Source organism: Clupea harengus, chromosome 23, assembly GCF_900700415.2.
Source record: "Clupea harengus chromosome 23, Ch_v2.0.2, whole genome shotgun sequence".
Classification (NCBI taxonomy): domain Eukaryota; kingdom Metazoa; phylum Chordata; class Actinopteri; order Clupeiformes; family Clupeidae; genus Clupea; species Clupea harengus.
The window spans coordinates 7,794,078-7,818,045 of NC_045174.1; the positions used below are offsets into that span (position 1 = coordinate 7,794,078).

Below are 23,968 nucleotides of genomic sequence, written 5' to 3' on the forward strand. Positions count from 1 at the left end.
GTGTGTGTGTGTGTGTGTGTGTGTGTGTGTGTGTGTGTGTGTGTACTATGCATGTGTTTGTGTGTGTGTGTGTTTGTGTACTGTTTGTATGTGAGTGTGTATGTATAATCGATTAGGTTAATTATTATCCTATTTCCTGTTATCCCCAGAACTGACTCGGGTATTCTGAATATAATCATGAAACACACATGGAACAAAATCTGCAGAAACAATATGCTAGCATGACCTTTTAAAAGCTAACCATGTGTACATCTTTCCTGGTTTGGTTCAGAAAATGCCTTTGATTTAATTTCATCTGGATTACTTTGGATTACTGGATTACTACCATTCACAGAGTGATTACTACCATTCACAACGTGTTGATTTAATTGTCCAACATTGGGAAATCCTGCTATGACTGCCATATTATATTTGTATACTTCTATGTTGTATAAACTAGCATCCTGTTCTCTTTGTAGAATCCTTGTCCTGAGTATAGTGCTGGCTTCCTCTCCACCATGACGTTTTGGTGGTTCACAAGGTAGGATTCTTTCACTCCATGTATTTCCATTGATCTTGAATTATTCATAGCTCTCTTTAATGCTACACCATGGAGACCTCAGGAATGTACTGAATCTTATATTATATTTATGTTCCATAGGTCCTTACTGTTACTGAGAGCTCCTCTCCGGCTTCTGTAATAAATGCCTTTGCCTTTTATTTCCCTGTGTAATAGAATGGCTATCCAGGGTTACAAATCTCCCCTGGAAAGCAAAGACCTGTGGTCTCTCAACAAGCTAGACAGGTCAGAGGGCATAGTGTCCAAGCTGCTGAACGAATGGGAGGTGGAAAAGGCCCGAATACAAAGGTACAGGTCACACCACACTGTCCAGTCTGTTTTGCAAAACAAACCCCAAAAGTCCATTTACTCTGCATGTGGTATTCGAGTTTAAATTCACACATTAAAACGAGTTTAAAACTGTGAAAACAACCTTTAAGACAACACTGTTAAAACTTGTGAAACTAATGATGTCCTCGTATAGCTGAAGAGGTCTTGAGGGCAAATCAATATCACAAACATGTAAAATGATATGAGTATGCACAAGGAACAAAAATGATGCTAAAAAGATGAATTCGATTCAAATGTGTAGTTCCCAGGAGATAGATTCATATCATGTAGCATATAATTTGCTATTCTTGATCAGTGTTAATATTATCTTTGAATAATATTATTCTCCCATGAACTTCCTCTTTGTGATAAGGCGTTTCTTAGATATGCTTCCTGTTTTAAGTGAACGATAAAAGGTGTGAGGGTCACCCACGGTTAATGTCTTGAGTTGACTGCAGTGCCCCATATTCACATGGAGTAAGATAATGAAAAAACATTGAACTTCATCGTCTTTGTTTGTTCTTATTCAGTTGGACGTGAAAGCCAGTGAAGTACATCAAAGGAGGTAGAGGGGCTTGTAGAAACAAGCTTTAAAGCATGTGTGTGTGAATGGGGTTTAACAGAGAGCCTTGGCATTTAAGCCACTCGGATTAATATCAAGATCGCATTTGAGCAAAACACCCAATCAATAGGGGGTTCCTGCAGCCTCACAAAATGGAACCCACTGTACAAACAGAGGTCTTTTTCTTTGCATGCTTGACCCATGAAATGGGTGTGTTCCCTTAACTTCAGCCCACCGCATTGTTTTACCCTCTCCCTCCTTTCTTTCTCTTTGAGTTCCTTGTGGTGTTATTTCTTGGTAGAATTGAAGGGGGGGGGGGGGGTCTTCCTACTTTCAACAAAGTGTTGTAACTTGAAACTGACAAGAGGGCTAAGCTTATTTAACGAGAGACCTGCATATATATATATATATATATATATAAAAACTCATGTTGTTAATCCTGTAAGTCATTCCTCATTTCAAAATAAAACAAAAAAAAATCAGCGTTGCTGGTTTCACATCCCTCCGCAAAAAGTAAGCAAGAACTTCAAAATGAAAGTGCGCGAACTGAAAGGCACTCTTGTTCTTGTCTTTTCGCGCCACCCTCTCATGTGCAGCCAGCAAGACAAGCAGACCCAGGCCCTGTACTCCAAAGTGCCCTCGGACGGCACCAACAACCACGTGGCCTCCGGCAACGGAAACCCAGAGGAGGTGGAGGTCCTGCTGTCCAAACAGAAGGCGTCCCGCCAGCCCTCCTTCCTGCGCTCGCTGCTGCGCGCTTTCGGACCCTACTTCCTCATTGGCTCGGCCTACAAGCTTCTACAGGATCTCATCACCTTCGTCAACCCACAGCTCCTTAGGTAAAGCACAAGCTAACTAATGCAAGTCTCATATGAACCAGTGTCTCATATAAAGTATGCAGTGTTCAATATAAAGCACACTGATGGTGATCATTATGAAGTACACTCATACATTGTACACAGGAACTATGCAGTACACGATATAAAAACACACTTATATAAAGTACAGTGTAAACAGTATAAAGTATGCTCATATTAAGACCACAGAACACAATATAAAGAACCTGCACATACACATATGTAAATGTATATGTTCAGTGGGAAAAATAAGTATTTGAACCCCTGCTGATTTCGCAAGTTTGGCCACTTGCAAAGAAATGTGTGATCTATAATTGTAATATTAGGTGTATTTCAACAGTGAAACAGAATATCAACAAAAAAATCCAGAAAACTGCATTTTATAACATTTATGACTTAATTTGCATTTGATGCAGAAAAAAAGTATTTGAACCCCTAGCAAAACATGACTTAGTACTTGGTGGAATAACCCTTGTTGGCAAGCACAGACGTCAGACTTTTCTTGTAGTTGGTCACCAGGTTTACACACATCTCAGGAGGGATTTTGGTCCACTCCTCTTTGCAGATCCACTCCAAATCCTTAAGGTTGCGTTTTCAATGGGAGGGAATGAGGGAATGAGGTTCAAGCCCAATATTCCACGTTACATGGCCCCATCCATAGTCCCCTCGATGCAGTGGAGTCGTCCTGTACCCTTGGCAGAGAAACAGCCCCAAAGCATAATGTTTCCACCTCCATGCTTGACGGTGGGGACGGTGTTCTTGGGGTCATATTCAGCATTCTTCCCCCTCCAAACGCAGCAAGTCGAGTTGATGCCAAATAGCTTGATTTTGGTCTCATCTGACCACATCCTGTTTCCCAATCCTCCTTAGAATCATTCAAGTGTTCATTGGCAAACTTCAGACGGCCCTGTACATGTGCTTCCTTGAGCAGGGGGACCTTGCGAGTGCTGCAGTACTTCAAACCATTGCGGCGTAGTGTGTTGCCAATGGTTTTCTTGGTGAATGTGGTCCCAGCTGCCTTGGGATCATTCACAAGCTCCCCCTGTGTATTTCTGGGGTTATTCTGCACCTTTCGGATGATCACCGATACCGCACGAGGGGATATCTTGCATGGAGCCCCAGACCTAGAGCGATTGACAGTTGTTTGGTGTTGCTTCCATTTACGAATAATCGCACCAATAGTTGTCTGCTTCTCACCAAGCTGCTTGCCGATGGTTTTGTAACCCATTCCAGCCTTGTGCAGGTCTACAATCTTATCTCTGACGTCCTTGGTCAACTCTTTGGTCTTGCCCATGGTGGTGAGGTTGAAGGTGTGAAGTATGATTCTTTGGACAGGTTTCTTTTATACACGTCACCAGTTGAGATCAGGTGTACCTTGTTAGGCCTAATGAGGACTAATCTGTGTGCTTCTTGGGCACATAACTGGTCATTGGGAGCCAGAATTCTTGCTGTTTGCTTGGGGGTTCAAATACTTATTTTCTGCATCAAATACAAATAAAGTCATAAATGTTATACAATGCAGTTTTCTGGATTTGTTTGTTGATATTCTATTTCTCACTGTTAAAATACACCTACCATTACAATTATAGATCACACATTTCTTTGCAAGTGGCCAAACTTGCGAAATCGGCAGGGGTTCAAATACTTATTTTCCCCACTGTATATAGATGTGTATATACTGTATGTATGTATGTATGTGTGTGTGTGTGTGTGTGTATATATATATATATATATTTATTTTTATTTATATATATATATATTTATATTAACATATGGATATACACATATTAAGTGCTCTTATATGAATTATGCCACGTAAAACACAAGTATAAAAATTCGTTTTTATATGTGATGGATGAGTTGCCCCAAAGAGGGAAAGTGTTTCCAGACTAGGGAATGCACACTGACCCACATTTCCCTAAAGAGCAGCTATGACTAATATGAAGAAGGGCAAACCAATCTCTTCCCTCACTACTGGCTCTACAGGTTTGTCTCAGGCACAGAGGGGAGAAAGTTCTTACCGTTCTGTAAATGTCGAATGTCAGTCTATGAGAGTGTCTGGATGGATATGTTTTTGGCCATCTTTCAACTGATGTGGAAACCTCACCGTACAAATTGAATCCATTCATTCATTCATTCAATGCAGGGTTAAATTATTGAATCGAATACTTCTCATTTGCAACTTTAAGCCCATGGCCTCTATTTGCACATCAGATTGCCTTCTGCTTTCAGACGAGCATGTAAATACACCTGTTGTGGTCACTAAACAGTGGTACACTGAGGTAGCAGCATTTGTTTAAGGAAACATAGAAGGAAATTATGTGTTTTTTTATTAGAGATGCCCTGGAGCCATTTAAGTTCTGTTCATCCTTTGTCTTCGCTCCTGGCGCCAGCTCCCGGCAACGTCTAGGTTGTTTTGCCATGCAAAGAAGCCATGCAAATTTGTTACCACGACTTTTCAGGGAACATGGACCAATTTGAATGTAGTGAGCCCTTCAGTCAAGTAAATACTTTCCCTGTTTGACAGCCTATCAGTCATATGGAAAAAAAAAAGCATAAAATGAGTGGTGCTAGCAGCCTTACGTTCTGGTATATTTTCATGTCGAAAGGTCATCTGTCGTATCCCATCTCGATAAAGAAAACAGAACGCAACAAAACACCACTGTGATATTCGAAACTAATGCTCTGAGTCCTGCCATCTCATCGAGTCCTGCCATCTCATTGAATGTGTTTTTTCCGCCATCTCATTGAATATGTGCCATGTCCCTAAAACCAGTTCGGTGAACACATTTGGTGTTTGTCTGTCAACAGCTCGCTTATCTCCTTCATCAAGAAAAAGGACGCGCCATCATGGTGGGGCTTCGCCCTGGCCTTTCTCATGTTCGGCTGCGCCATCTTGCAGACCATCATCCTGCACCAGCACTTCCAGTACTGCTTCGTTACCGGGATGCGGCTCCGGTCCGCCATCATCGGAGCCATCTACAGAAAGGTAAGAGGCCGTGGCACTTCATGATGAGAGGACACAGTCTGGACACAGCTTGTTTAAATTCTGTGCTGTCAAAAAGGAACAGGAGCCAGGCTGGCTTCCTCCCTATAACCAGCCCACAACTTGCTAAACAAACCGTTCACCTCTTCCTCCTTGGTAAACATACCGTTCACCTCTTCCGTTCTCTAAAGGTTAGAAATATGTGAACCAAGAGGAGCCGACTGTGTACCATCGAGGGTACTTTACAGTGTAGTGCCACGGATTACGCCAGTTAAGTGCTGTTAGGTGTAAATGACATTGAGAAACCATTGGTATTTTCTTTGATAAGGTGTTACTTTGACCACTGCTGTGGTGGTTGAGGTTGGTGGTTGGAGTTCTTCTAGTGGCTGGCTCTTGAGAAGAGCTGTAATAAGACTTTAGGGGGAAACTTAGCTGTGTTATTCAGATTACTTCATGCTCACATTATTTCACTGCTGCACAATGCACCAGACACATTTGAGGATGTTCATGTCTTGTCACATTAAATATTGAGCAACTCATTTTTGCCACTTGTGAATTCCTTTTCACACTTAGACTTGAACCTGCTATCCCAAATTGACTTCCTGATTTGTTAGCACTTAACAATAGCTGTATTGACCTTATTCTTTATCTAACATTAGCTTTGTTTTGTAACCATTACATTAACCACGAGAGTGCTGAATAAAACCTTTAATGCACCCACCCAAAGAGCCAAGTTTGTGACAAGTTTGTGACATTCTCAGGCCCTGTGGTGGCAGTTGGGACACTGGGATAGTGACGAAAGAACGTTTTCTTCATATTAGTGACAAAACAGAGCAGTTTGCGGTTGTTGGAGAAGTGTGTGGTTCATTAGCAAACTTTTGCAGTCTGGCCTATGTCAATGCACGGACTGGTGCTCACCTTTGCTCATTGTTCAGTCATCGTTGGACTGGGCTGAAGTCTCTTTTTCTCTCAAATGAAATGTCAGACCATTTGGACATACATAGACCTAAGTCTTTTGGACTTAAGACCTAACCTGTGAAGCGTTTAGGCAGGTGGTGCAATTGCAATGAGTGACCGAGAATTCATTATTATGGCTATCTATACCATCGATAAGACCTTCTTGCCTGGTAAATATGAATTTAACTAGCTATTTCAAAGGTGGAGAAATTTGAGAGGAGCATGAATAAGCAGTTAGGTAATGGCTTGGGGTGCCAAATTGTCTAAATACTGTAGCATTGTATGTAAAAGCAATTTTAGAGTTGCCAATGACTAGCTTGGTGGAGAAGTTCAAGTGCTCAGGCCAGCCTATGACATTGCCTCAGTCTAAGGATCAAGAACACTGCTCCAACGGTGAAAACAAGGAAGAAGTGGAAACCACGGTAACCGGTTCAAGATGCACAAGAGCATTACAGCAGAGGGATATCATTGGGACGGTACAGTGGAGAGTGGAGGAGTAGGGTTTGGGTTTGGTGGCAGTAGGAAAAGCATGGGGTAAGATTACATCACTGTAGAGGAGGCAGATGGTAACCAGCTTTGTTCGCGAGCAAGAACAGGAAACTAGATAAGCAGCAGCAGCTTCACAGGCAACGCAAGGGCAATGGATAAACTGGTGGTGTAATGTTGAGAAGAGGGAGATCCGCTCGAGAGAATTGTGGGCGATGGATGCTGATGGAAATTGATATTACCATTAATTTATATACTTACCATCGCATTGCAAGTATGTTCTCCTGTGTGTGTGTGTGTGTGTGTGTGTGTGTGTGTGTGTGTGTGTGTGTGTGTGTGTGTGTGTGTGTGTGTGTGTGTGTGTGTGTGTGCCATGTGTATTGACAGTCTGGGCACACCCCTGGGAAGCCACAACCATGGCCTATGCTAAGTAGGCCTCATGAATGTATGCTCTTGACACCCCAGCAGACATCCTGCCTGCCTGCCCTAGGTGGAGGGATACACATCATCTGTCCACCATCTTGCCTTTGTGTGCGTGTTCCGGAACCTTCCGTAGGAAGGTCACCTCCCCTTCCCAACCTTGACCTGTGGAAACATCCCCAATGTTGACCTATCACCCCCAATGTAACCTCCCATGATTGACTGGTATTTAACCTGTAACCCTGTGATGCCTCTTTAGTCTTTGCCTGCCTCTACCTGATGTTGGAATTGACTCCCTGCAGGAGCACCTTGAAATACAAATCTTTTATTCGCCTCGTGGTCTTTTGTCTAAAAGAGTGTCGGCCTGAGAATTCCCGTCAATGCTAACCGCAGCAAATTCATTGTTGGAGCCACTTGCATGATATGCATTGTGGTGTCTCATCAAAACATATTCTGTCTGGATGGAAAACTAGCTTGACCCAGGGTCACTACACATGGAGACATAATCAGGTTTTAAAATCATTGCCGTGTTTGTTTGAGAATAAACAAGTTGCGGTTAATCCTTTGCTGGTTAATGACACCAGGCGCGTACAAACAGGACTGGCAAAGAGCAAAGTGGGGGATTTGAGATGATGTTGGAAGGCAACTTCAAGGTCCACAGTGTATTGTTGTGACTGCTATGAGATCAGACATGGTAGTATTCTGAGTGTGAGCGCATTGTTTACTTTGAGTTAATGATTCCCTTTGAGGATGCGATTGAGTAAGTCTTTGAAAGGAAGAAGCTAAAGTATAAGGAACTGGTAGAGAAAGTGAGAGAACGAGGTTGGCAAGTGGAGATTGGTTAATTTATTTTGCCGCCACTTTTCTCTTACTGTACACATAGCAAGGTTAGCAAGACAGGTAGTGTTTTGTCTATACGAGGCGAGTGTGTGTGTGTGTGTGTGTGAGAGAGAGAGAGAGAGAGAGAGTGTGTGTGTGTGTGTGTACCTCCTGTAACAGTCTAGTATCATATTACAGTTACCTTCTGATAGCTGAGCTTCTTATGCCTTATACTCTACTTCACAATTCCACTCACTCAAACAGATTTTTCTGTTACATAGCACCTATTAAACCTTGGACCGGGGACATGAATCCACCGTGTGCTAATTGTGGCCTTGTCTGTCTTTTTCATGCTTTTTGTTCATATGCCGTTGTTGTGGTTACAGCAGATGTTGTCATCTGAGAATATCACAATGACTCGCTAATTAATGAGCAAAAGTGCAGAAGCAACATTCCCCAAGAAATTGTCTTTCTAAGCCAGCTTGACGTGTCTATAATGTATTGAATTGTATTATGTATTAATATATTGAATTGTAGATGGTAAATTTGCAGTGGAGGCCAGTGGCGGTGTCTCACATTTTGTGTTAAAAGCGTGTGATTGATTGCACTGATTAAGTCTGAATGGTGGGAGAAAAGTGCTGACAGATGTATCAAAGGAGACAACATTTCTCCCTTGACTTCTCCTTAAACTGATTATTGAAGGGAGGTGTTATTGAATTATGTGAAGAATTTTGGATAAATGAGGGATCGAAATGAGTAAGTATATTACAGACTAAATGAATGAATGAATGAATGAATGAAAAGTGAGAAAGAAAGATAGAAAGAATGGCATTAAAAGGAAGGTACTAACTATAAAAACCGTCTGTCTTCTAGTCGCTGGTCATCACGAATGCGGCAAAGCGGTCATCGACAGTGGGTGAGGTGGTGAACCTGATGTCTGTGGACGCCCAGCGCTTCATGGACCTCACGACATTCCTCAACATGCTGTGGTCCGCTCCGCTGCAGATAGTGCTGGCACTCTTCTTCCTCTGGCAGGTACAGCCCACAAGGATCAGTACCGTACCAACGTTACTTACTGTATGTCTCACAGAACTACCTGTGTCCCACCCATATCTCACCCGAACTACCTGTGTCCCACCAATATCTCACCAGAAATACCTGTAACACCTATATCTCCCCAGACCTACCTCTGTTCCACCAAAACTACCTGTCTCAGTATAACTACCACTGTCCAACCAAAACCAATACTGACTGTATGCCACTCCTCTCCACTCTCCCTCTTTTTCTCAGACATTGTTATTTAATTCACATTCACTGATGAAATTCAATGAAAAAAAAGCCTGACACTTGTTTTAATTCCTTCCATATAATGTAATGTAATATAGTGTTTGTGTTTGTGTCAAGTAGAATTTGGGGCCGTCTGTCCTGGCTGGAGTTGCAGTGATGGTTCTGCTCATCCCACTCAATGCAGGCATTGCCATGAAAACCAGAGCTTACCAGGTAATTAACTTTTCCTACAACTCAGCCCTTTGAGTTTTGGTGAGAGAAACTTTGTGAGGCCATCCAGAATTCTGCCACTTGGTGATGATGTTGATCAGTGAATAGACTGTCATTGAGTAGTGTTTCATCATGTAGGCCTAGCAGATGAATCTTTTCAGATGGCCTTCTGTGATGTTTAAAAAATGCATCAGTAATTTACAACAGCAAAACATTGAATAGTGGGACACTTTGTTCATGGTCATTTGTACATACAAATGTACAAAAAATAGCACAGTTATAAAACATACTGCCATAATCCCATTTGCAAGTTGCTATTTCATCTCACTAATACAATTTAGGCAAATTAAGCCATGCTTCTCAGAAAAGTACCTCTTGTGTAGCAAGATCAACCTGTATGAAAATAAAATGTGATATAATTCTTGGAGTAATCGCTCAAAGGGCTTAAGCACTTGAAAGGCGATAGCTGATAGGTGGAATATGGATAATTTGTTTTAAATGAATCATGTGCTACAAGCTTTTGCCTGACCATTTTAATAGTTCTGTATAGCTTTAATGGTCTACTGTGGAAATATTTTTCTTTTCAAAATATACTATGAACAAAGAATAGTTTGTGAAAGTTTTTTTTCTATTTTGACTCTTGTAACAGGTTGAGCAAATGCAGTACAAAGATGCCCGCATCAAGCTGATGAATGAGATTCTGAACGGCATCAAGGTGTTGAAGCTCTACGCCTGGGAGAAGTCCTTCCAGGAGAAGGTTCTAGAAATCCGCCAGAAGGAGCTCAATGTGCTGCGCAAGACCGCCTACCTCAGCGCTCTCTCCATCATGGCCTGGACCACCGCACCCTTCATGGTGAGGACATCCTGCATGCAGAGACATTCCGTATATTTCCCAAGTCAACTGGTTTAAATGCGAAACAAACACGAGCAACCAGTCGACCGTATGTAAATGTCAATAATCAGATTTGACTTAAAAGCGCAAGCCCCTTTTATCTACGACTGACTCAAGAGGGCAAAGCAGTTCACAAAAGTTAGGCTTAGGAGAAAAGAACGGGCCCTCGAGCAGTTTATGCGCTTGTGATTAGGCAGCGGGAATGAGCGGGAACAAACCAAAAAAAAGGGTTAGGGTAAGTGGAATGTGCCTTTAGACACACTGCTCCTCCATGTCTAACAAAACACCAGGTGTTCTTCAGATAAGTGGAGGGCCTTATCTGGGAGTCAGGTTTCAGAGACCTCCGATGTCTCACTGCAGGAGTATTGAATTGCCTCAAGTCACGTGTTGGTGGTGTTTTTATAAACAGAAGAAAAATGTGGAGATAAGGAGACGAAAACTACTAAGTGGTGACCCTGAAAAAACGTGCAAGCTTGGTTTGTGATTTAATCTAAACCGTAGTAGTAGTCACTCTGTAAAGACACCACATCTCACTGTTCTTTCTTTTCTTTTTTTGTAATGTCTTTTCAGGTTGCCCTGACATCGTTCGCCGTGTATGTGATGGTTGATGAGAACAACGTTTTAGATGCTCAGAAGGCCTTTGTGTCCCTGTCTCTGTTCAACATCCTGAGGTTCCCCCTAAACATGCTCCCCCAGGTCATCAGCAGCATTGTGCAGGTAAGAGCCTCTCCCCCTGCACTGATCCGATTTTTTTATTTTATTTATTTCCAAAACCCTCTCACCGTGTTCCGAACAAACCCAGGAGCGGGCCAAGTGCTTCCAAATAGAGTTCAGTTTAGCCTTGGATGTGGGTGACCTCATTGGAGGGAGTCTGTATACATGCAAAAGGTCTGTTTTGTTTAAGGAAAGGAAGGACTATTTATACAACTCTGCACTCACTCTGGTCAGTATCATCTTCATTAATCATCTAAGATGCATCACTTGTTGTTACTCTCTCTCCCTCTATCTTTCTCTCTTTCTCTCATTCTCTCTTGCACTTTCCTGTTTTGTTTCCCTTGCTGACCCCGGTGGACAGGCCAGCGTGTCTCTGAAGCGAATCCAGGGTTTTCTTAGTCACGATGAGCTGGATCCTGAAGCCGTGGACAGAAAACACACCAGCTCAGGTACGCACCCCCCCACCCCCCCAAACACACACACACACCCTCATGCCCCCTCACCCTTTTGTTCTGGCTTACATCACGTAACCTGAAAACCTCCCCTGACAGGTTAGGATTAGTCTCCACTTTTTGTTTGTTTTTTCCCCTCCTTCTTTCTTTTTCTTTTCTTGGGCTGTGGGTTTCTATTTCTGTCGAGTCATTGTGAGTGAGCTCTCGTATTAGGGAGGAAGGGAGGGTCTACAACAGACAGTTTGTGTTTATGCTGAGTCATTGCCATTTTAGTGTCTCTTTCTCTCTCTCTCTTGACTTACAAATGGGACAATGTGCTGTTCACTTTCAGAATTTGCTGTGACCGTCATCAATGGCACATTCTCATGGGCCAAGCAAGACGCCACCACGCTTCACAAGTAAGAGCTCACAGACCATCTACCAACCCCACAGCCCATCCATGTACCCACTTACATATAAAAACCATTAAAAGTACATTTTCATTCACATTTTATTCTTTTACCTCAAGTGACATTTACCACAAGTTATCACAGTACAGTACCATACAGATATACATTTGACTGGGACACTGATACATTTTCATCAGTGTATGTGTTCTTGGGTATAGAACCCATGATCTTGATGTTGTTAGCATCTCGCTAAAAGAGTAAAAACAGTATTACAAAGCAGTGAAAAAATAAACGGCAATTAAAAGGCCTGACCTACCACCTACTGGCCTGAGACTCATTTATGGTACTGATACATGCCCGCGAAACAAGCGAAGCGAAACACCATTATTTTCCAGAGGAAGGCATAGACATAGATGAAGAAAAGGGGGCGAAGCGAGCAAAAACAGGAAATAAAAGTTTAATCCTATGCAAATGAGGAGCGAATTTCAGCCTGTTGCGGCCAATCTGATAGGTTGTTGTCGTCTCTGGCAGTTTGAAAACTGCAGGACTATGGCGTTGTTCGTTAAATTTGCTCTAAAGAACAGCTTGGAGGGCCTTGTAAGGGGTTGTTGTTGTTCCCGGTATGTTAGATATTTAATCCTGGGCTTACTTTAACAGCATGACAGTGAAGACAAGTGACTGGATAGCCTACTTGCTGGCTAGCGTGCTAGTTCAGTCCGGTACACCATTCCCACATGCCACACCCACCTATGACACACCCACTCCAAGCGAATCGAGCACAGAGCACAATAGAGACGTGTTGATGATGCGTTCAGTAGACACATGATAGCATTCTTTGTAACACATTTTACAAACCCAGTTTTGCAACTCTGTATGGAGGACATGGGTTAAAAAAGCAAGCAACTCGGGTGCGGTTTGTTTGCATTTACCTGACACTAATTAAATCAATTTGAATTAGTCCATAAATCAAATTTAGCCAGGAATCAAGTAGGAACTAATTATGGATGGCTTATGAATGACTCTCCCTCTTGTACTGTCTAGCCTGGTTGGAATGGTTTTTTGCATTTACATTTACATTTACATTTACATTTAGTAAGTTAAGTTTTCATCAGTAGCCCATGTGTGCTCCCTCCCTCTTCCATGTAGACTATATGTCTGTGATGATGTCTTGTCTGTCTGCTGTCCTAATGTTTGTTTGTTTGTTTGGCTGTTGTCCTGATATGTGTCTATTTCATGCTCTAATGTGATGCCATCTGGCTGTAGTCCCAAATGGATATTGTCAGTCTGTGGTCCTAATCTGATATCACTGGTCTGTAATGCCTGTCTAATGTCTGTGTAATGTCCTTGTCTCTAGCCATAAGGTCTCACTCACTGTCACCTACTGTGATATTTCTGTGTCTGTAGACCTAATGTGATGTTCCTATGTCTATGTGTAATGTGATAGTTCTGTGTCGCTGTGATGTCCATGTCTGTATCCCTACTGTGATTACGTCTGTGTCTGTTGTAATAACGTGATGTGTCTCTGTGTCTTTCCAGCATTAACGTGATGGCGCCCCAGGGTTCGCTGCTGGCAGTGGTGGGACAGGTGGGCTGTGGGAAGTCCTCCCTGGTGTCAGCCCTCCTGGGGGAGATGGAGAAGCTGGAGGGACAGATCTCAGTGAAGGTGTGTGCAGCCAGACCGAGTCAGTGCCCAGGGAGCACGAGGAGCGATGGAAGCAATGCCCTTGTGGTGTCATTAGTTTGAAATGAAAGTCACTGGTTGCTGTAATGTCAATTATACACTAAGCACGATATCCTCATAAGGCCTACCAAGACACTGTGCTTTCATAATTGGCTATTAAGACAACTAAAATAGCCTTTTTATGGTGTGATATAATTTATATGGATGCGTTAATCAAATTGATGTCCATTTTATCCATTCTCATACAAACTGAAGCAAAAAGCCCAAGCGCAGTGTACACCATGCTGCTGTCTTAATCTGTCCTAAAATCTTGTTAGACTGTTGTGAGCCGTCACAAGACAGTGGCAGCCTTTAAAAATCTAATCTTCAAAGCGCTCTCTCTCTCTCTCTCTCTCTCTCTCTCTCTCTCTCTCTCTCTCTCTCTCTCACCCTCGCAGAGGTTAAAAGCCTTTTCTCTTTAGTGGTTGTAGCTGGATTAAAGGCACACAGGGACCCCTGCCAGCCCTTTGACAGAGTGCACAGCTATTGGGAATCCAGGAGCTAAATTGAACCAAGCTGCTCGGGAGCGAGGGTTATTTTTGTTCTCTCTGCACAGTTGCCGTTGCACCGGTGGTCACAGGGAATAGAGATTGCCAGTGTCTTTTTGTGTGGATTATGGGGCAGAGGTGAAGGAGGCGTTTTAAGAACTTTAGTTTGTTTAATTAATCAATCAGTTAATGGATTAATTGAAACAAAGTAGGAAATCCTATAATGAGCTTGAGGCCTGCCACACTATGACGTTGGACATGGCAAACCAGGTGCATCATCTGAATTTATGACCCTATAAGTCTACGCAACCAGTTGGAGCGCATCTGAAACCTTGTTTCCACTGTTTGCAATGCAAGCAGAGCACAACAGCAATCTTAGTATGCGTGTAAGCATTATTCACTTAAAAAACTGTGATAGTCAATTAATGATGATGGTTATAGTGGACTGACAGTAAGTAGCTGGAAGCTTGGCATGCATCACCGTGGAAACTCACAGAGGCCACGGAGCTCGACTGTTTCAATCACAGTCCCAATGTCTCCCCTCCTGCTAACCTCTCTCCTCTCTCTCTCTCTCTCTCTCTCTCTCACCCTCTCCTCTCTCTCTCTCTCACCCTCTCCTCTCTCTCTCTCTCTCTCTCTCACCCTCTCCTCTCTCTCTCTCACCCTCTCTCTCTCACCCTCTTCTCTCTCTCTCTCACCCTCTCTCTCTCACCCTCTCTCTCTCTCTCTAAAACCTCTCTCTCTCACCCTCTCCTCTCTCTCTCTCTCTCTCTCTCTCACCCTCTCCTCTCTCTCTCTCTCTCTATCTTTCTCTCTCTCTTGGTCTTCAGGGCTCAGTGGCTTACGTGCCCCAGCAAGCCTGGATCCAGAACTGCACGCTGAGAGACAACATCCTGTTTGGCAAGCCCTACATGGAGCAGAAGTACCGATGCGTCCTGGAGGCCTGCGCCCTCGTCACTGACCTGGAAGTGCTTCCCGGCGGCGACTTGACTGAGATCGGAGAGAAGGTACAGAACGAGGAGGAGGAGACTCAGTGACTTCAAGGAGCCTGTTTTTGTCTCCGCTGTCCCAGTCATGTGCGTGTCAATCAAATGAGCACTTGAGTGGAGAGGACTAAAAAACACTATTGTGCCACATTTAAATACAGGCAGAACCCACTCTAAATTTCATGGAAGTTGTAGTAGTAGTAGTTGAATTTCTCAGTGAATTTTTTATATTTGATTCATTAATTAATTATGAACCCAACACTGGATCACAGAACTATAACCTATGTGTGGTACTACAAACTATAAAATAACTGCAACCCCTCAGCTACAGGGTGTAATGTTCACCATATCAAATGCAGATTGTGCCTTATGAAATACTGTATATGGAGCTGATGATCGCAATGCTGATTCTTGTTACCATCTTCGCACAAATGTAAATCACCCGTCCTCCTTTAGGGCATCAACCTCTCTGGGGGCCAGAGGCAGAGGGTGAGCCTGGCGAGGGCGCTCTACAGCGACGCCGACGTCTACCTGCTGGACGACCCGCTGTCGGCCGTGGACGCCCACGTGGCCAAGCACATCTTCGACCACGTGATCGGCCCGGACGGGGCCCTCAAAGGAAAGGTAACGTCAGGATCTTCAGAGGCGGTGTTTTTTCTTCCCTCAGATGGCCCCTGGGCTGAGTGGAGAGTTTGAGTAGTACTGGCCGATTCCTCTAAATTGGGTTTTAATGGCTCATTACAGGGTAATAACCGCACATGAGTGCTTGGCGGTTCTTAACTGCTCTTGAATTACTGGGTGTTTTTTTCTTCAAACTGTAGCTAGTGGAAGGAAGTGCAGATATCTGTTATAGGAAAGGGTCATGTAAGGCAAGCATTAGTGCAGTGGTAGCTGATAGTTAGATATCGTTAATGTAGCTGATAGTTGGATATCGTTAATGGACTAAGGACTACACTAAGTATGGCCTTGTGTATTATGTTTTGAAGTGCTTAAGATTTCTAAAACCAATAGAATTGAATACAATGTCACTAACCTAATTATTTTGTATGTTTGTTTGTGTGTGTGTGTGTGTGTGTGTGTGTGTGTGTGTTTACAGACACGACTTCTGGTGACGCATGGCATCACCTTCCTATCTCAGGTTGACAACATCTTGGTGATGATAGACGGTAGAGTGTCTGAGACAGGCTCCTACCAGGACCTGCTTAGGCAGAACGGAGCTTTCGCCGAGTTCCTCAGGAACTACTCTCTTGAAGACATTATAGAAGATGATGACGGGACAAGTACGCTTTTAGTCCTCGGCCCCCTTGTGTTTGTGTGCGTGTGTGTGTGTGTGTGTGTGTGTGTGTGTGTGTTTATTGTCTGAAAGTATGTGTTGCAGTGTAACAGGTATGCTAAAAGTGGGCTCTTAGGTCTGTATTTGCTCAATACGTCAATAACAACAAGCTGGTCCAGTGAATTGAACACAGCAAAAGTATATTAACACCTTAATGAACTTAAACGTGTTTGACTCTTATTTGTTGTTCCATATGTGTCGTCTCTTACGATGGCTAACACAGAGACGGGTTATTCTCCTGTTCTTTCGTCATACTGTTTCACAAAGCTGAAGTTAGAAGTGAGTGAGTAATTGTAAGTGAGCTCTTACATGACGGCTCTTTCTCTTCACTTTGAAACCCAGTGGAGATGATCGAGGAGGAGGAGGAAGCATTTCCCGACGATGCGCTCAGCAACCACACAGACATGGTGGACAACGAGCCAGTGGTAAACGAGACCCGTCGGCAGTTCATGAGGTATTTATGATCAAGGAGTCCATGCGTGTTGATACTTGCATAATTATGTTTCCATTTTAATTGCTTTATCCACAGAACCCTTTTTTTTTTTTAGGTAATCGATTGAATGTAAATTTTTTTCAGAACATTAGAACATTAGAATAAAGATCTGTTGAGTGTCCTGAAAGAAAACCCGGTGAGAAAGTTCCTATTACCAGGTTCTGATAGTTCTCCCATTCTGAGACCCTCCTCTCCTCGCTCACCCCTGGCAGGCAGATCAGCGTGATGTCCATAGACGGGGAGAACCCCAAGACCAAGTCCATCCGCAAGCGGCGCTGCAGCGAGCTCAAGCACGCGGAGCCCACGCCCGAGAAGAAGGGGCCCAATATGGACAAACTCATCCAGGCGGAGACGTCGGAGACGGGCAGGGTGAGCAGAAACAACAGCCACCCCAAAACACTTGGCCGTTGCCACGTGACCGAGGAGGAAGGGATGCCGTAGGAGCGCTGGGCTCGATCCAGAGACTGAGTTGATTGACCTCGCAAAGTTCTTGTTAGCCAGGGGGGGCAGCATAATTGGCTTTTGTAAATCCTGAATTTGAATTGACATCAGTGTTGAGTGCAGACTGCCCAGACTGTGCGTGTGTCATTCTTTAGACTCTCTCTGGTAATCACTCTGGTAATCACGCCGTCTCGCCATCTGTTCAGCTGTCTGTCCATCCACCCCAACTGCCACACACACCAACTGAACAATTTGTTTCTTTGATAACCATAGAGTCTACAGTTTATCTTCTGCACAATTTATGCAATTCTTTCATTTAACAGGAACACATTGATATATATTCCCATTCCTAAAACTCAAAAGAAGTATGTGAGGTTCTAATGCCTCTAATTTGGTTTTTAAAATGCTTCTAAATAATATGAAGCCCTAATTCACTATCATGAAAAGGGCTGCATTGGATAGTTACATGTTAGCATGTATCACACATTTCACAACTAGCCCTTTTACAACCCCTTAACCTTAACACGGGCGTAGACTTTAATCGCCTAACCTTGCCTATCTCAGGCTCATGGTGTTTAGTACTTAACTTGCACTTACAGCAGTTACATTCCTGCACTTTTTTTCTATTTCTTATGTAAAATAGTATTTATTGTTAGGTCTCCACTGCTCGTAGCTTGACTGTTCTCTCCCTTGTACGTCGATTTGGACAAAAGCGTCTGCTAAATGACAATGTAAAAAAAAATGTAATGTTGTGTGTTGTCCCCTCCTGTGCAGGTGAAGATGAAGGTGTACTGGGTGTACGTGAAGGCGGTGGGGCCTCTGCTCTCACTCTTCATCTGCTTCTTGTACGCCTGCCAGAGCGGGTCGGCCATCGGCGCCAACATCTGGCTCACCAAGTGGACCAACGACGCCAAGCTCAACCGGACGGAGACCAACGTGGACATGAGGGTGGGGGTGTACGCCGCGCTGGGCATCACACAAGGTAAGCGCTTGCGTCCGCCGGCGGTTTTTAAGGAATTACTTAAGGAAAAAGGCAGCGCTTCATACAACCACAACCGATATAGGAACTCAGAGAGTCACAGAGAGTGTAAAATATATAATATAAAAATATATATTAAAAATACTGAAATTGTTCAAAAAGACAGCTTGAAGAGGCTATCAGTTCAAGGCATCTGCAGTCTTATAGATGTTTTCTCCTTTGTGCGTCGCTTTGGATAAAAGCGTATGCTAAATGACTAAATGTAAATGTGTAAATGTAGATGTGGTTACCGCGGTATTACTACTGAGAGCGGCGACGTGGAGTGAGTGAAGCAGACTATAGACATCTGACACATCTGGGGTGTTTACACAGAAGGCCCAGCTTAAGGTTTAGCTCAATGCTCAATGCTGGAGAGCCCGCTGAGACTAATGTGAAACTTTAAGCCCGAGTTCACGCTGTGTGACGGAAACGCAGTTTGAGACATGTGAATCTCACAAGGATCACTTACAGGACCCCACATTTCAGCCAGATAAGTAGCACTGCACTTGTTGTTGTGGCATGTATGTGTGACCTCTGAACTCTTGTACACGGATGCCTAAATACATTGAATATATTGATAGTCTCCACACAAATAGATTTACTGTTTGTTTCATGTTAAGAAATGTAATTGTAATGTGTGTGTTAGTGTTTGAGTTAAAGTGGAGAATGATGTGTATGGGCTGAAATTGAATTGCCAATGTGTGTTTGTTCGTACTGCAGTTATGGTAGGACCCCTAATTCACCTCCACCTGTAGTATTTGCTTGTGTCGGGATTCCCTCTCTCCCACTCTTTGACTGGACCTCCCAACCTCTCCCGTAATAAGCCACAAGTAGCTATCCTCACCTCCTCTCTTCCTCCTCTCTCTTCTTCCCTTCCTCCCTCCATCTCACACACACACAAACACACACACACACACAGGCGTCCTGGTCATGCTCTCCACGCTCATCCTGTCACTGGGCAAAATCAAGGCGGCGCGCAAGCTGCACGGCGCGCTGCTCGAGAACAAGTTCCACACGCCGCAGGCCTTCTACGACACCACACCGCTGGGCCGCGTCATCAACCGCTTCTCCAAGGACATCTACGTGATCGACGAGGCGCTGCCTTCCACCGTGCTCATGTTCCTTGGCACCTCCTTCAGCTCGCTGTCCGTCATGATTGTCATTATTTTCAGCACGCCCATCTTTGCCGTGGTCATCGTCCCCCTAGCTCTCATCTACTTCTTTGTGCAGGTAACAAAAAAACACACCAGAAGAGGGAGAACTGGGAACCAAAAAAAGAGGAGGAGAAAAAAAAGTTCCGGGTTCCGATTTGGTGTTGTGCTGGTTCTTTCTTTGATTCTTTTTGTTTCTTTTTCGCAGTTTGAACGCTGGCCTTGTTCATGCGCAGTATGCAATTGGGCCTTCAGAGCTTTCTTTCCATTGCAGCTGTGTTTCCTCGTCATGGCAGGACTCTTCCTCACAGTATTCACACTCCTGACCTGTAGCTCTCTCTCTCTCTCTCTCTCTCTCTCTCTCTCTCTCTCTCTCTCTCTCTCTCTCTCCCTCCCTCTCTTTCTTTCTTTCTCTTTGCCATGTTCTTTTTCTGTTGATCTAGCGGGTTTATCTCACTCTATCTCCACACAGTTGCACAACATTCTCAGCGACTCAGCAGCGTGCCTGTTTCCTGCCCACTGCAAGCCTGTCTGCTTTGTCCTTCCCCTCTGTACACACACACACACACACACACACACACACACACACACACAAATGCACGCATACATGCACACACACACACTTGCACATACACACTCACTCTCTCATGCAAGCACGTGCACACACACACACACACACCACACACCACACACACACACACACACACACACACACACACACACACACACACCCACAAAAGAATGCACGCATACATGCACACACACACACTTGCACATATACACTCACTCTCTCATGCACGCACGTGCACACACACACACACACACACACACACACACACACACACACACACACACGCACACACACACAGGTGTGTACACATACGCACTTGCACTCTCACACACTAAGACAAAGGATGTGATGAGCTATACAAAGACTATGCAACGGTGATGGTAGTGTGCTGTTCTGTGACGCAACAGCATCCTCTGTCTGAAGTAGACTGGGACTTGGACATGTGGCCCGCCTTCTTTTTGTAGAATGGTGCACTGGCGTCTCCTAGTGGCTGTTAGGTAGAGTTGCAGTTAGGTGTTTGTGTGTTTTCACTTGTGTAGTTTAGAATGGTCTGTTTACACTTATATTGTTTCAGGTGGAGGTCTAAGGAGAGCCTTTTCACCATATGTTTTTGTTTGCAGTATTGCACACCGCATGAAGGTTTCAGAAATGAATGGGTTATGGAGAACAGGAGGAAACCATGTTTCATGTGGCAAGTCGCCACAGCCTCCCTCTCTTTGTTTCAGTTTTAACAGTGAGTTTCATCTCGAGCAGATTCAGCAGACCTATTCCACCACCCCATCACCCCCCCACCCCACCCATTGTCTCTCTCCACCACCCACCCACCTCCCTACGCTCTGACCCGTCGCCACCCACTCACAACTCTGGAGACGCAACCCAAGAGACGCTCGCAAATAAACCTTTTTTTTCCCTCCCAAAAAAAAAGAAAAGAAAAAAAAAGCAAGCAACCAAAAAATCGAGACAAGCAATTAACCCATCCTTCATCATTGTCTCTCGTTCAACCCCCCCCCCCCCCTCTCTCCTTTTGACCTCCCCTCCCCTCCCCCTTACTCCTGCCCCCACCCCCCCCCCCCCCCCCTACAAACAGGTTTGCTGATTCTGGCCAACTGTTTACTGTGCCGGGCCTACAGCATGTTGAAGGCGTCGCGCGACACCCACCAGCACATGCTCCAGGGCGTGCTGCGCGCGCCACAGTCCTTTTTCGAGCGCACTCCCACCGGGAGGCTCCTGAACCGCTTCGGCAAAGACGTGGACACAATAGACACGCTCCTCCCAGACAATATTGATATCTGGATGCGGACTTTCTGGTACACAGTAAATGTGCTGATCATATGCTCTGCCCTCACCCCTCTGATCCTCATAATCATAGTGCCGTTAACGGTGTTCTATTGGTGGGTCCAGGTAAATGGGAATTTACCGTCTGCTAACTCGTGTTTTTTTTGTTTGTTGTTGTTGTTGTTGTTTCTGTTTGTTAACATTTGACAAGCATGCTATATAACATTATACGTGTGATCATGTTGTGTGGTTTATGTGTGTTGTTTTTTTTTTGTTATGGTACGTCTTTTTTTCTTCTTTTTTTATCACTGTCCTAGTGCCACAACCATAGCATGCGATTTCTAGATTTCTTTTCTTTTTTTTTAGAGTAGAGTAGAGTAGAGAGTAGAGTCGAGGTTAGTAAGGAGTGAACCCTGACTTAGCTGTGAGAAACTGCTGTTCTTTCACCAGACCTCCATCTGAGCCACTACACTCACTCTTTGTGTGGTGCCTTATTGAGTGTTATGCTGATCAGTGACCCCTAGTGGTCAGAATTGGAATCTGCACTTGCAGTGTAACTGCCGATAGTGGCTTCACCTTAACTCTCAATCCCAATTGGGAAGGTCGTATTTATATTTATATGGCCGGGAGGTACTTATGTTTTCGTATTTTCGTTTTTAATTTGTTGTTTCATAGACATTGCTATGCTAACTCCCTGGTTTAAAGGACAGTGTAATGTAGTTGTATTAGGCTGTATTGTTTGTATGAGGACAGTTTGTTCAGCAAGAACAAAGTGTTGTCATGGACCAGTATTTTGATGTTCGGGTTGAATATGTTTCTGTGCATCTTGCCTTGATTCATTTGGCATTTGAGCTTAGTACCATTTGATTGCAAATGTGTCTATGTCACTAATCCACGTCAGGCAGAAGCTTATTTTACCTGGAGGCCTTTCTTGTTCCCTGGCTGCCTAATCACATCATTATTAACTAACAGTGAACTCAGATTGAGAATCTTCTAACTGAATCAACTGTCAATGTATAGACCCAGTACAAAATAGTATATATTTTCCCAGTGTATAACCCCAGGAGTGTCATGGGGGCTTATAGACAAGTATATCAAGTATATACTTAACTAACCATAACCATGATCAAGCACAGTCAAGTACACACACACACACACACACACACACACACACACACACACACTTGACACTCCACAAGCCTACTGAGAGAACACACTGATCATAAGCTTGAAGCTACCTTGATTGTATGTAGGCCTACTCAGCTCTACTCTCCTCCGAATGGGATTTGCTGGACATAGAGATGTGATGTACTTCTACTGATGATTAGTTAGTAGTTCCACTCGTACCTCAGATCTTAGGAAGGTAGGTCACTGAACTGAAACGCAGACGGATTTGATTGAACACTCCTACCTCAACTCCATAATGGTTTTATCACCTCATTGCTTTTCTCTGATGGGTACTCTTAATATTTTAGTAAGCAACTGTGCCTCTGCTTTTGTCTGGCTTTGTTTTATTTGATTTGATTTTAAATCATTTCCAAATATTTCCGCCGTTGCTTTCAAACACTTTTTGCATGTTTCCTGCTGGGTCTGCTCTTTGGCCATGACACTAAATGTTAACAATTTCTTCAAGGCAACAAAAGCGAGGGAATGTTTTTTGTATTTTGTTCAAATTTACTAACTGTATGAATTGCCAGCTTATAGTGCTGTAAAATTCATCAATGGTAATTATATGGTAATTCATCATTTGTATTTTATGCCATTTCAAAATATTTATAATTTATGTTTAAGTATTATAATTCTGTTGTACCATTTATGATTCATTTTATGCTTTGAGAAGGACTTGAGAAACCATCTTCAGAGTTGAACGTTGGACCTTATTTTATGCATGGCCCCTAGAAACCCTTTTACCTAGCTGTTGGATGAGACAGACAGACCTCAAATTTGCCGGTCATGACGACTCTGGAGATGGTTCCTCTCTGAGCCTTCTTTTCACTGCGTCATATCTGTTGTTGATCTGTTTAGCTGTTTAGCTGTGAGTGTAGATCTTACACAATGAATGTCTCTTTCTTCACATCCCTCCATCTCCCCCATCCCCCCATCCTTCCCTCCCTCCTTCCCCACCTAATTTCCTCCATAGAGATTTTACGTTGCCACGTCGCGGCAGCTTAAGCGGCTGGAGTCGGTCAGTAGGTCCCCCATATACTCCCACTTTTCCGAGACCATCACGGGTACGAGCGTGATCAGGGCGTACGGGCGACACATCGCCTTCGTGCTCCTGAGCGACAGCAAAGTGGACGAGAACCAAAAGAGTTACTACCCGGGTATTGTGGCCAACAGGTAGGTGTGGACGCACTCATGCCGTGGGTTTCAGCAATGAATATCATGATGAACTGGCCGCTTGGCTCACTCCATAAAATTGCAGAATTTAATTGCAGAAAACAAAATGACAACTACCTGGGCTGAATTGAGATTTGATAACTGTGTTGGACAAAGGTGGACAACACTCTTATATATTCAAGTAAAACAATGCAACATTTTAGATACGCAAGTCAAATTAGTGAGCTCAGGCCCTTCACCAACGAAGATGCAA

The 23,968-nt window shown here is 43.8% G+C and overlaps 1 protein-coding gene across 2 annotated transcripts in view; it reads left to right on the forward strand.

Annotated features, from left to right (window-relative positions):
• abcc3 (ATP-binding cassette, sub-family C (CFTR/MRP), member 3) overlaps positions 1-23,968 on the forward strand; it is a 47,207-nt gene that overhangs the window by 17,479 nt on the left and 5,760 nt on the right. Inside the window, exons 6-24 of one of the 2 annotated variants that reach the window (XM_012814537.3) lie at positions 459-520; positions 716-847; positions 2,027-2,269; positions 5,099-5,276; positions 8,829-8,990; positions 9,363-9,455; positions 10,102-10,305; positions 10,915-11,061; positions 11,420-11,507; positions 11,842-11,908; positions 13,436-13,562; positions 14,938-15,114; positions 15,550-15,717; positions 16,190-16,373; positions 16,769-16,880; positions 17,132-17,288; positions 18,135-18,342; positions 19,298-19,608; positions 23,516-23,715. In XM_012814537.3, coding sequence (XP_012669991.1) covers positions 459-520; positions 716-847; positions 2,027-2,269; positions 5,099-5,276; positions 8,829-8,990; positions 9,363-9,455; positions 10,102-10,305; positions 10,915-11,061; positions 11,420-11,507; positions 11,842-11,908; positions 13,436-13,562; positions 14,938-15,114; positions 15,550-15,717; positions 16,190-16,373; positions 16,769-16,880; positions 17,132-17,288; positions 18,135-18,342; positions 19,298-19,608; positions 23,516-23,715 — 3,020 coding nt within the window. Of the gene's footprint in view, positions 1-458; positions 521-715; positions 848-2,026; positions 2,270-5,098; positions 5,277-8,828; positions 8,991-9,362; positions 9,456-10,101; positions 10,306-10,914; positions 11,062-11,419; positions 11,508-11,841; positions 11,909-13,435; positions 13,563-14,937; positions 15,115-15,549; positions 15,718-16,189; positions 16,374-16,768; positions 16,881-17,131; positions 17,289-18,134; positions 18,343-19,297; positions 19,609-21,187; positions 21,502-23,515; positions 23,716-23,968 lie in introns of both variants that reach the window. The other variant, XM_031561278.2, reaches the window with a different exon arrangement.